The sequence below is a fragment of the Lycorma delicatula genome, chromosome 4 (assembly GCF_047948215.1).
Source record: "Lycorma delicatula isolate Av1 chromosome 4, ASM4794821v1, whole genome shotgun sequence".
Classification (NCBI taxonomy): Eukaryota; Metazoa; Arthropoda; class Insecta; order Hemiptera; family Fulgoridae; genus Lycorma; species Lycorma delicatula.
The window spans coordinates 103,357,520-103,370,576 of record NC_134458.1 but is presented as its reverse complement, the minus strand read 5'-3'; the positions used below and the strand labels follow the sequence as shown (position 1 = coordinate 103,370,576).

General features: G+C 30.5%; 1 protein-coding gene across 6 annotated transcripts in view; it reads right to left on the bottom strand.

Moving 5' to 3' along the window:
* The window catches only part of E(bx) (nucleosome-remodeling factor subunit NURF301 E(bx)), a 190,009-nt gene that overhangs the window by 100,447 nt on the left and 76,505 nt on the right, over positions 1 to 13,057 (bottom strand). For all 6 annotated transcript variants that reach the window (XM_075363866.1, XM_075363870.1, XM_075363868.1 and 3 more), the window contains exons 16-17: positions 12,055 to 12,853; positions 2,180 to 2,312 (exon numbers count right to left, since the gene is read on the bottom strand). In XM_075363866.1, coding sequence (XP_075219981.1) covers positions 2,180 to 2,312; positions 12,055 to 12,853 — 932 coding nt within the window. The remainder of the gene's footprint in view (positions 1 to 2,179; positions 2,313 to 12,054; positions 12,854 to 13,057) is intronic.

The window sequence follows — 13,057 nt, the reverse complement described above, 5'->3', positions numbered from 1 at the left end:
AGTTATTGGGCCAAAAGTTTGGCAATTCAATAATTTCATGCAATGGTAATGTCAACTGGCCATCAGGTTCATTTGATCTGACTCCTTTAGACTTTTTTCTCTGGGGTTATGTTAAGTCACAAGTCTATAGCAACAAATCACTAACGATCGATGACTAGAAAGCAAATATTCAACACATTATTAGTGGAATTCAAACCAATTAGTGCGAAAGTCATGCAAAATTTTGTTTAACTTGGCTATGTCAAGCAAAGCTGTGGAGACCATGTTAATGATATTGTTTATCAAACATAATACAGCATTATAAGCTTCAAATAAGAAAACAATTTGGTTTTTACAAATGCCATTTGTTTTATTGTAATTTTAATTTTTGCTCTGAAAATGAAAGCCCCCAACACATGATGGGTCAGTAAGTTATGTTATAAGTGTAATTTATAAAACATTAACCCTTTAGCTACACAGGCAGTTCTATTATTCAAAGGTTTAAGTTTAATGACTCCTGTAGATCAATCTGTCAGCCACCTATTTAACAACTTTATAAACTATTTAATTTTCTAGCACATCATATTAGATTTTATACCAAATGAAAGCAGCTTGAAATTTTAGTTTTAAATAACAATACAATAAGAAATAAAACAATATTCTTGATGTGAGAAAACGTTTTCTGAAGGTTATGCACAGCTTCTTTATCACTCTTGTAATAAATTATTATAGCAATTACAGTCACTGTCTGGGCACTTCATTTACATTTTCCCAACATTTTAGATTAACTTACTGCTTTAAATAACTTAAATTTTCTAAAAATATTTTATGAAATGAGTGTCTTTTAATATCAAATTTAATATTCTTTGCAAAGCATAATTCTTCGTAATTTTTATAAAGGAAAATCTTTTAGTAATACACATACACACACGCACATATATTTTTTTTAATTTTGTTAAAATCAAGTAGAAATTTATAAGAGAAAATAAAATAAAATAAAAATTTTAGGTACAAAAAAAATTAAAACAGTATAATATTAGATGAAAAATTTTTTATATTTTAGTTTTACACACATTCATATGTAAGGTTTCATTAAAAAATATTATTTTACTGATCGTATCATACATTTTTCTTTATTTCTACGAGAATTTATAACTCTGTCAAACCCCCCTTGCTTTAAATATATTAATTGACAAAATAAAGTAAATATCCTTCTTTAGACAGTGAATAATTGCTTTTTGTAAATATTATTAAAATAAAAACACTCACCATATCTTAAATGTAAAAGTTTAGTTTTGAACCTTTGAGGGTTGAAAGTATGAATAAGCTGAGAAACAAAGAATTAATTTACTAAGCATTTGGAACCGTTGGTATTAAATACAATTGTATAAATTAAATTTTCACTTACCAACAATTTAAAAAGTGTAAATCCCAGTACTTTCGGAGCTGTTACTCCATCTTCAGGGATCCTCTAAAAGATGTTAATTTAAATTCAAATCAATAATAATAATAATAATAATTAAATAAATCAATAATTATTACATAATAGTCACAAATATCTTACAAATATGATGTTACTATCTTATTGACGTACAAATTAATTATTCTTGATGACCAACTATTATGAACATAACAGTTTAATTTAAAAATTATTATTGATTTGAATTTAAATTAAAATCTTTTAGAAAATCCTTGAAGATGGAGTAACAGCTCCGAAAGTACGATATACACATTTTAAATTGTTGGCAAGTGGAAATTTAATTTATACAAACAAAGAATTGTTTAAAGAGATTTAATAAACAAAAATTTCTACCAATCTAAAATTAAATCTAACTGAAAAAAAACTACTTTATCACCTGCCAGATAATCTCTAATACATCAATTATTAAACAAAAAAATAATTTAACACATATAAACAATATATCATATCTAATTTATTTTATTTGTTACCATGAAAAGTCATAATACAGTTTTACACTGCTGTATACAGTTGTTAACTGTCATACAATAAGATCAATATATACTGATATTAATTAATGTTATGCATCAGTAACTGCAATATTATACAAAATACAGAATGTACTGTATAACTGACAAACTACACAGATACATCATTCAAATTAAAAAAAATACAATACACAATATTATTATACAATATAAAATTATAATAAAACTGTAAGTACAGAATGATACTACTGACCTTTCCTTTTGTACATGGCGAAGAATATACCCTGATGTCACTTTCTGTCTTTATATTAGTCTTAGCAACAGATGATGTCGATTCTGTTTTTACTTGTATATCACTACTTTCTGTTTTTTTCACAATATTGTTACTAAAAAAAATACACACTAGTAAAATATCTCTTAAAAATAATTTATACAATTAAAGGGATAAATTAATAAAAATAGAAACAAGAATCAAAAAGATAAAGATAGCAAATTAAATCTCTAAAACTCACTACCTAAAAACCCACTATTATAAATAAAAACAAAACTTTGATTTACTACAGTCAAACATTTCAAGACTTCTGTATGGATTTCTTTGAAATAAAATATATGCAAAAGATGTAATAAAATATGTAATAGATTAAACACTTAATGTGAGAATTATTTAAAAAATAATTTCCATTCAAGTATTAAAACAGCAATGTAATAATTATATTCAAACTTAAACTGCAAATTGTTACTGTTTTTCAAAACATTCTTCACAAAGCTGTCAGTTACTTACAATGTTTAACAAGCTTTTGAATAATCTACACATGTTGCTGTACTATAAACTCCACACAATCAACATAGCACTGCAAGACATGTATTTCAATGATCACTTAAAAAAAGCTACATAAGGAATAATAATTATTAATCATTTGTTAACTATGAACAATTAAATTCTGTGAAATTTCATCAGGATTACCCTTCATGGTCATTAACATCGCTCATGATATTTCAAGAGTGCTTTATAACTTTTATTTAAATTTTCTAAATCTTAATAAAATGTTTTATTAATTTTAACTCCTGGTTAATGTTTTAATTTATTTAACATGTTTTATTTAAAAAAGATTTTTCCTAAATATTTTATTCAGTACATCTTTTTTTTTCTTTTTTTAAAAAACTCCCCCAAGACGGCAAGCCCACGCTAAAAGCTTAACACAGTCGCCTCAGGGTGTCATGGCAGCGCAGTCTGCCTTCCCTAGCTCGTTTGAACTCGGACATCCCATCGGGGTCTCCTGTGCCTCCTCGAAAACATACTAATCACCTCTTCTGGTGATCAGAATTTTTCTCCACAGGAGAGCTAATCTTCCCGTCCCTATTACACCTGATCCAGACACGCATTTCGCTTACCCTTCACAGTTACGCGTCTCCCCATGCAATCATTGGGGAGCTCCGACCCACCCACTCTTGCGCGTCAGTAGGCCCGAACACCCTAGGCATAGAGGCTGCCTCCCTGGCCCCTACACGCATCATGATGGACTCGTACCTGTCCTCGATCCCCCATGCATTCCCATGACCCCTCATTACTTGTTGCATCATGTCCCCCTCGGCGTCAGCGGTAGAGCACCGTACACAATATCTCCACGCTCCATGTCCATCAGTATATCCAGCATAGCATATTCCATCAACAACATGAGCAAAGACACATAATACAATCATAAATTCCTAACCTAACAAAGTGCATTAACTACAAAAAAAAACACATTTTGACGCCTCTGATGACATCGAGAGCCGTGTGCACGTCAAGGGGGTTCCTCCTTCCTATACGCTGGTAGTACAAGACGAGCCACTCTCTCTACCTCCCTCCATCCATTCTCACTCTGGAGCATGTGTCTGACAACGTTATCTGGTATTACGGCAACCGGAATCTGATGTCTCTCGTTCTCTCACCTGACACAGTCGAACCAGGTGTGTTCGGCTGTGTCAGCTGTCGCACAGTACCTGCAACCCACCGTTCTCCTCCTCTTGAAGCGATGCAGATAGCTATCAAAGTCCCCATGGCCCGAAAGTAGTTGAGTGAGGTAGTATCCAACTTCACCATGCTTACGCCTCACCCAAGCACTAACGTCCGGAATCAGACGCATAGTCCACCCTCCTACCTGGCTCGCCTCCCACCGTTGCTGCCAGATGGCCATGATCTGCGTCCTTGCATTCTCTTTGCTTACACCTTCAAACTGCAAGCATCGTTCCTCCACCAATAGGTCTATTGGCGGTGTTCCCACAATGATGCAGATCGTGTTATAAGAGACCATCATATAGGCACATGTCACCCGCAGAAGCAGCCTTCTATGAGTGGCCTCCAGCTTCCTCCTATACTTCTGAACCGCCACTGCCCTTTTCCATGCAGGGGCCGCATACAATAGGACTAATGTCACAGTTGCAGCTATGACTCGTCGACATTTCTCTCATGGCCCTACTGTGTTCACCATCAGCCTCGAGATAGCCCTCAACTGTTGTTCTGCCTTCTTTACTGCTTCCTTTACATGAGGTCCGAATGAACGGTGCTTGTCCAATCAAACCCCGAGGTATTTGGCCCTCGAGACTTCATTTATCTCTGCACCATCGAAGGTGAAGCATATCACCCTTAGCTGGCGTCGACCTGCAAGCACCAACGCCTCTGACTTTTCTGGTGCTATTTGCAGACTTTGAGTCACCATCCATTGGTACACCATTGCCCAAACAATGTTTCCCTTGGCCTCCGCCTGCCTCTTATTCCTTCCTTTGATCAGTAGGGCCAGGTCATCGGCGAATCCAAAGACTTCAACCCCCTCCGGATAAGCTTGGCAAAGAACTCCATCATATGTGATGTTCCACAAGAGAGGGCCCAGCACAGATCCTTGCGAGACCCCCGCTCGCATCTCAAACACCCGTTCGCCAGTATCTGTGAACGTGCACACTTCCCTGTCACTTAAGTAGTTACTAATGATCGCTTGAAGTTGTCCGAAGACTCCTTTCGCCCTCAACGCCTGCCCGATGACCTCTCATGGCAGGCTGTTGAAGGTGTTCCGGACATCCAATAGTATCCGGGCCAGGATCGCTCTTGTTCGCCGCGTACCATTTGCTGCTGCATTGACAGAGTACATCACCTCACAAATTGCATGGATCACTGACATGCCCTTCCGGAATCCAAATTGATGAGGGGAGAGGCTCCCTTGCTCCTGTACCTCTGCCGAGAGCCGCCTTTCCAAGACACATTCCTACATCTTGCCCAGTGTACTGAGTAGGCACACCGGATGGAAGGATCCTGGCTGGTCTGGATTTCTGCCCGGCTTGGGTAGAAGTACCAAGTGTACCTTCTTCGAGCATGATGGGAATCCACCCCACGTGAAGGCCTGGTTAAAACAGTCCAGCACCGTCCACGGGAATATTCAGTACATCCTACCTACTTCTAACTGATGGTTTGCTTCTTTTGTGCAAATGCATATATTGTTTTAGATTTCTCAATTAGCATTATACTAATTTTTCTGTATCATGGTGGCACATCAACTTTATTTTAAAATATTATCTATCACAGGTAAGTTCTTTGCTAGCCAGGTGTATATATTTTCTGTAAGGTAACCAGTAAGGGTGACGGACCAGTCATGACTGAAATAATTCAGTTACTACATAATAAAAATAAAAAATAAAAATACTAAAATAATGAAAATTGTGTATTAATTTATAAGACCATCTCCCTAAAACACTGTCTTATGGTTTTATCAAATTGAAATTTTGTTTGCATTTATAAATGATCTACCACAAGAATGTTTCATTAAAAGAGGTTAATGTAATCTCCAAAATATTACTATTGGCTTCACAAACTGGTTTCTCAAAAGAGCTGTTCTTACATTGAGATAAATTTTTAGAAAACCCTTGAAATGAATCTGATGTTATGACTTCCTAAGCTTTTACTTATTGCAACACTTTTGGTCATTTGTTTAACAGAATAAGCGTATAACACAACAATCTTAAGAGAAAATTTATGGTACAAGTAAACAGCATTAAATCAAAATATAATGGGTTTTCTATAAAAATCTATCAGGAAATAAATTGCAATACAATATTAAAACTATTAACTGTAAATAAACTTGATATTTTTTTAATCTGTTTATAAACTAGGATTTTATTTTATCTCAACTTTATACTTTATCTAGATGAACTCGTTAAAAATGAGAACTGGACATTTATTTCTAACTGGCTATTCTAACTATTCTTTTTTTTTATAACGCTACGCCAAAGTAAGTTAACAGATTACCTCTAGCAAATGCAATACAGTTCAGATAAATTTCCTTGTAGAAATGAGCAGTTAATGCTCAATTACTGCTGCTAAAAGAGATGAATTCGTAGTATGTGAAAGATGCCAAGCCTAATTGGAATATAAGCCCAGAATCTAATTATTTCTATATAGCTAGCTAGATATATTTTTTTTTAAATCACATATCTATAAAATTATATTAAAAAATCACAGATCTAGATATATGATTAATTATTCATTACTTGCTATTAGAGCAGGTTGACCATTTTTATTTTAGTGCCATGTATAAAATGGATAGATGCTGAATAAAGTTTAATTTTATTTTTATATTTCAAATGAAAATTAACTAAAAAAATTTAAAGTCAAGAATTTTAAAGACACCTTGACTGAAAAAAAAACAAAAACTGGTGCATGGATATCAATTACTCATAATTTCATAAAGTAATTTTATTTTATTTTGTCAATTTCTGAAAAAGTATAAAAGTAATAAAATTATAAAATGTAGTTTTAAACTAGACAATACTTCAAACAATCAGCTATACATTTATGTACATAGGGGTATGCAAATATAAATATAAAACAAAGTTTTGGTCCATTTAAGTATGTCAAAAACATTTTACAGAACTGAGGATAAAAATCAATTATACATTGTTAAACAAAAATATTAATGTAACTAATATAGCAAAATATAACACATACCCCCTTAGTGGAAAGAAAAAAAAACAAATCAGCTTATATTTTACTGTATTATAACTACGCCAAAGCGTTCTACTCCAAACAAATAATTGACATTAAATAAATTTCTCAAAAATAACTGCTATAGAGATGATATTTTACTGTGTTTAATGAAAACACTAAAATCAATACAAATATATATTGACTGTCAATTTTAAAAGTAAAAGATAGTAAAATGTATTTAAACAACATTAAGAGCAAAAAGCAGTCATAAATATCCTGAACATGGCTGAACATTATATACAGATGAACAAAGAAAAGCTGGAAAATCCAAAAAAGACAAACAAGCATCATTAGAGTATTCCAAATTATCATCGTTTCGAATGATGAGAAAATTATTACTACTTTTATTGAATATAAAAAACAATCTTTTTCTGAATAGAAACTTCCAAAACCGGGTAATTAAATTTAACTATATAATAATATTTTGCAATATAGAACAAATATTAAAATAAAATATTTATTTATTATTAAAAATTTATATTAATTATCATGTGTAATTTTTAACACCAGAAATTAATTACAACTAAAATAGATAAAATTTACTATTACTATAAGATATATGAGATGCATTTAATTCAATGTAATCATCCTTTTCTTTAAAGTAAATAAATTAACAAAATTATAAAATTATTTAATTTATAATTAGAACTCCTAAAAGAAAAAGAAAAATATTACACCCTTGCATAAATAAAACTCTAATTAGATGATACAATTTCTCTAGTTAGATGCAATTTCTCACTGTTAATAATCGAAAAATAATTATCTTGAAGAAAATAATTTTTTTTAAATTGTTAAATCAAATACATTTTATATAAAAATGTTTTGAAAGCATATGTTTTATTTTTAAAATAACCATTTTGCCAAATAATAGAGTTTGTTTAGCCAAATTCAAAATATTAAAGATTAGCCCAAAAACAAAATCAAAAAAGTGTATTCTATATGAAATTTACAACTGTTAAGTACAAAGTATGAACTATTGAAATATTTAATAACTCATTAACTTTGTAAAAAGCAAATGTGGAGAACCAGAATTATTACTACATAATAGTAATAATCAAAATTAATACACTGAATGTAAATTTGTGCAAGTATTTGAACATCTGTTTTGTTTTTTTATTTTAAATAATCTATAAAAGTAAAGTTGTATAATTAAATAATTAATATCATCACTTAAAGATCACACTTTTATAAGATCAAAAAAAAAGTTTCACAATTACATTATAAAAAATTGAATTAATTCCCTGAGATGTGCACTTAGTGCATTATTAACCATTAATCTAGCCCTTAGGTATTACAGAACATAGCCTTTGAACAGAGTACGTTTTTGGTTTCATTTAAAAGTTTAAATTATAAACACCCTCATTTTTCAATAACTACTGTATGTAAAGAGCATGGATACATATATTTTCTGAAATTTCATTATAGTACCTTTATTTATTTATTTATATTTTTAATGTATCTTTCATTTGATGGGTGTAATTTCCAGCCAGATAAGTTACTGTACATTATTTCTTATAAACAAATTATTTTCTGAAGAGTACTAATTAAAAAACAGCTTTAATAAAAAAAAATTAATATTTTAGTCAAATGTATTAACTAAAATATCTATCATATTTGTATAACTGAAATGTATCATCATGTATAATATTGAAAAAGTGTTATTTGTGATTTTTAGAAAAAATTACTATAAGACTTCAGAAAAAAAGGTCACTAGCATGTGCACAAAAACTTACTACCATTAAAGTAGATCAAGGGATAAAACTTCAAAATTTTATAACCACTCTCATTTTGAGTAGTACTAAAAATCAAAGTATCACGCCTCAAAAAGTACATCTGATTAATATAAAACTTGAAGTATGAACGAGACTTACTCCCTTCATACAAAGTTAAATAATAGTAAAATGTATTGCATAGGTAAGAGTATCTGCTCTTTGTACACTCTTTTTAACAAAAATGTCTAATTCTTTTAGTGCAAATTTAAAAGTTCTACATCAGTATAAAATATCAAACTGGCTGTGACAGTGATGTATTTACTACATTTTTTGTGTTAACTATTTGCATCATTATGAATTTTGCAGGTTGTTTAAATATTTTAAAAGAGAATTTATGAAGTGAATGAGAATGTCACTGTTTTTTTTCTAAATGATGAAAAGTTTTTTGATCATTCCTAAGGTGACTAGCAAAAAGTTTTATTAACTCTTAAATGTTAAGAATATAGCTATAATTAAATAATAATTAGTAGTGTGGTGAAAAGTTGTCACTGAAAGTGAGAATGACATGTAGAAATTGTAGATATACTATAAATTAGTGATAATGTTTAGTAAAAATATTAGTTTAAAAACAGAAAGTTTCTTAAAACATACGTCTAAAGTATAACTGAACGGAAATGAGAGTTGAATTGTTGGAATTCCAAAAGAAAGAATTAACAAGTACTCAAGATATACTGCTATAGGCGAATGAAACATCAATGGACAGGAAAAATCACTAATGAGGTGCACAAACAAATGAATAAGAATAGAACCTTTCAGAAGACTATAACAAAAATAACACACACTGATTGGACTTATACTGAAAGATAAGGGGTCCTGAAGACAGTTACTGAAGGGGATGGATACTACCAACCCACAGAGGATGGACAGGTGGAGTATGTAAGGCAGATCATGTATGATATGAATTGCTGAAGCAACATGGCCATTCCCTTTAGCAACAACTAAAGGGAATGGCTCAAAACTCATTTCAAACCAACCTGCAAACAAACTAATAACAGCGAGAGGGAGAAGGGAGAGAGTGTATGATAATGAAGGTTTACTAGCTAAATCTAGAATGAGCTTGAAATTTCCTACCACTGAACCCATAAACTTGAATTTTACTGATACTTTGGCAATAATAATGTCGGCTGGTAGAGGTTAAGAAATAAACCATGAGAATTATATTTTGTATAATTTTTTTCTGCAATTGAATATTTAAATTGAACATTACAGAAACTAATAAATATACAACCACAAACAGGCTAGATACTCGGTGATAACCAACATAAAACAGTATAAAACTAGTAGTGACGAGCTAAAATCAACTTCACAAAAGTCTTATTTTGCAAAAAAAATCAGATTGTAAGGATTACCATCTCGTTGCATTACGAGATCTAAGAGAAGATATGTACAAAATTTTATGTTCACACAAGCGACTTCATAAAATAAAGATTAATATGTACCATGTCTTTTCCTAAGTAAATAGATTAGGCCTGTTATTTTTTTATTCCAGCAATGTTACTGAAATACTTGTACTCCGGACAAGAATTTATCTAGGATGAAACATGACAAGGTTTAAAGGAAGTCTGTGTCATATGTCCAATATAATATAAACCCTGTTACCTTCCAAAACTAAATGTGAGAATTTATAAAATTTGAATTAAAATATCACTGTTTCTACATATTTTAAGATATATGATTAGATACCACTGCAGCAAGTTAGAAATTAGGCTAATGACAGAACCATAATTTAATAAAAATAATTATCTTTGAGAACAATTATCTAAGTTCTCACGGTTTATAACACATTCTTATTAAAAATTTTATTTATACAATTGGTACAAAAAAATATATTAGAAAACACATAAATTGCCAAATACTATGGGTAATACATTACTTTAAAAAATGAACTAAGATTCACATCAGCAAATTAACTAGTAATAAAACAGAAGGGTAAGAAAGATACACATATTTTTCTACAGGTCCTACAAGAAAAATATAAATAGTAAATGGAAATAGAAAAAGATGGAAAGAAATCACTGTCATGAAGCCTTAAGCAGTCATCCACACAAGAAAGGAATTAGAAAAATAAAAAACCTGCTATCTCTCTATATTACTCCATACATCAAAATTTAAAAATAAAAGATATGTATTTTTATTTTTGTTATATGGAACTCGTAGACTCACTTTATGATAAAGCAAATGTATATTAAAAAAACAATGAAATAAGACATAATTCAGGGAAAATAAACCTAAGCAGTTGCTGGAGTTTTTTACTCTGCCGTAGCATATATGAGGCAACTATATACAATTAGGCACCCTACACCCTATCAGTCAAGGTAAACACCAGTACTTCCTATAAAATATATAGATGAATAAGAAACTATTTGATGTACTCTATTTTATGTGTTCTGCATGAAAAAAAAATTATAGAAAAGAGAACTCGAACAAGTGTGGCAATTATCAATCCAAAATCTTACCAATAACCATAAACTGATATTTTAAACCTACATGCCAAAATTCTTAAAACACATAGCTGAATGAAAACCAGTTACTATCTTCACTAGATTACTTTCTTGCTTTGACATTATTTTTTAGCAACTTCAACGACAAGATTTCATTAAAAACATTTAATATGGTCATCTCCATACTGGAATGGTAGTATTACTATTTTTCTCATCAGGAAGGTTATTTTTTTAACCGCTACAAAATTCTTATTTCTTATCATGTTAAAGAGCACGTGGGTGAGAGAGAATTTGAAAGAGGGAATTTAAGCAGTTATAATATGGTGTAGGCCTGTAGTTATCAGAGAAAAAATAATAAATTTTACTGGCAAGCTATCTGTATCTCCATTAAATTTGATATTGTTAAGACAGGGATATGAAGAAATATCCTGCTTTGTCCCTCTTTAAAGAAACCTACTACTTAAGGATTGAAAACTGAACAAGTGAAGATCAGTAGAAGGAAGAAAATAAGAGGACATGCAACAGGAATATGATAATGATAAAATAAAGAAATTAATTATTTATGAAGCAATAAAATCAGGAAACTATAAAATAGAATGGAAACCAGTGGTTTCAGGGCTTGTCTTAAAGCACACACCTAATTATAAATGATATCATTAAATTCCAAACAAAAAATAATAGTACCTACATAGTAAAACACATCAGTAGCCGATACAGATTCCTCTATTTTGATTTTTGGACTAAATTCACAAACAGTAGTAATCCTTCAAATTCATTTCCATATAAATTCACCCTTCTAACTTACCATTATAGCCTTACCAATATAATATATACCCTTCAGTATTACACTTTGGCCTTATAAATAAATTGATACAACATATTGTTCAAATAAAAAACATACCTTGTACTAACAGCTTGTGAAGGGCCAGTTTCTGATATACTTTTTACAACTCCATCAGCAGTTTTAATAGATTGAACTGTCTTCCCACTAGCATTCAATTTATTATTATCATCAGTAGTTCTATTAACACTATTTAAATCACTTTTACAATCAATTTCATTTTTAATAATGTTATTATCTTTTTCATTTTTAACTAATTTTAATTTATCACTTAAATTATCAATTGATAATTTATTATTAATAACACTGTCTAAAACTTCCGATTTTACTGCACTATTATTAATAATAACACTACTAGAACTATTATTAACACTATTACTATTACCACTACTTTGTTTTAATCCTAACTCTTCCTCTAAAATTTTACTTTCAGAGGAATCAGGTACTTTATCAAATTTATTAATTATGGCATCAGAAGACGAAGTATCTTGCGAACCTTCTAAATGTACAGTATCTGTTGTCGATTCAGTTAATATAGAATCCATTGAACGACCTTCTTCTAATAATTCAGTATCCATTATTTCATTTTTAATCTCTTTTTTAGTTTTTAACTTTGAATCAATATTTTCTGTATCAGTTGTGCCAACTTCAACTTCATTACATACAACATTTTCATCTATTAACATACTTTCAGACGGTTCTTCTTTTGGTATTATTTTATCAATACTTTCATTTTTATCATTTAATGGTTTATTTTCTAAAACTCTTCTCAATTTTTCTGAACTACTATTTATTCCTGATGTAATACTATCATCTAAGGGCTTTTTCATGTCTCCATTTGTTAAATCGCTGCCATCCTCTGAAACAGAACAAAATTAAAATAGACAAAATTATCATACAAGAAAGAAAACTTACAATGATTTTGTGTGTGTGTGTGTGTGTGTGCACGTGCACACACAGTGTTTTTTTACTAAAATTAATTAAAACTATACTAGGCCACAAGGACAAATAATACTACACAAATACTATAACCCATTTGTTGCAATGTAAGCATAGCATTACT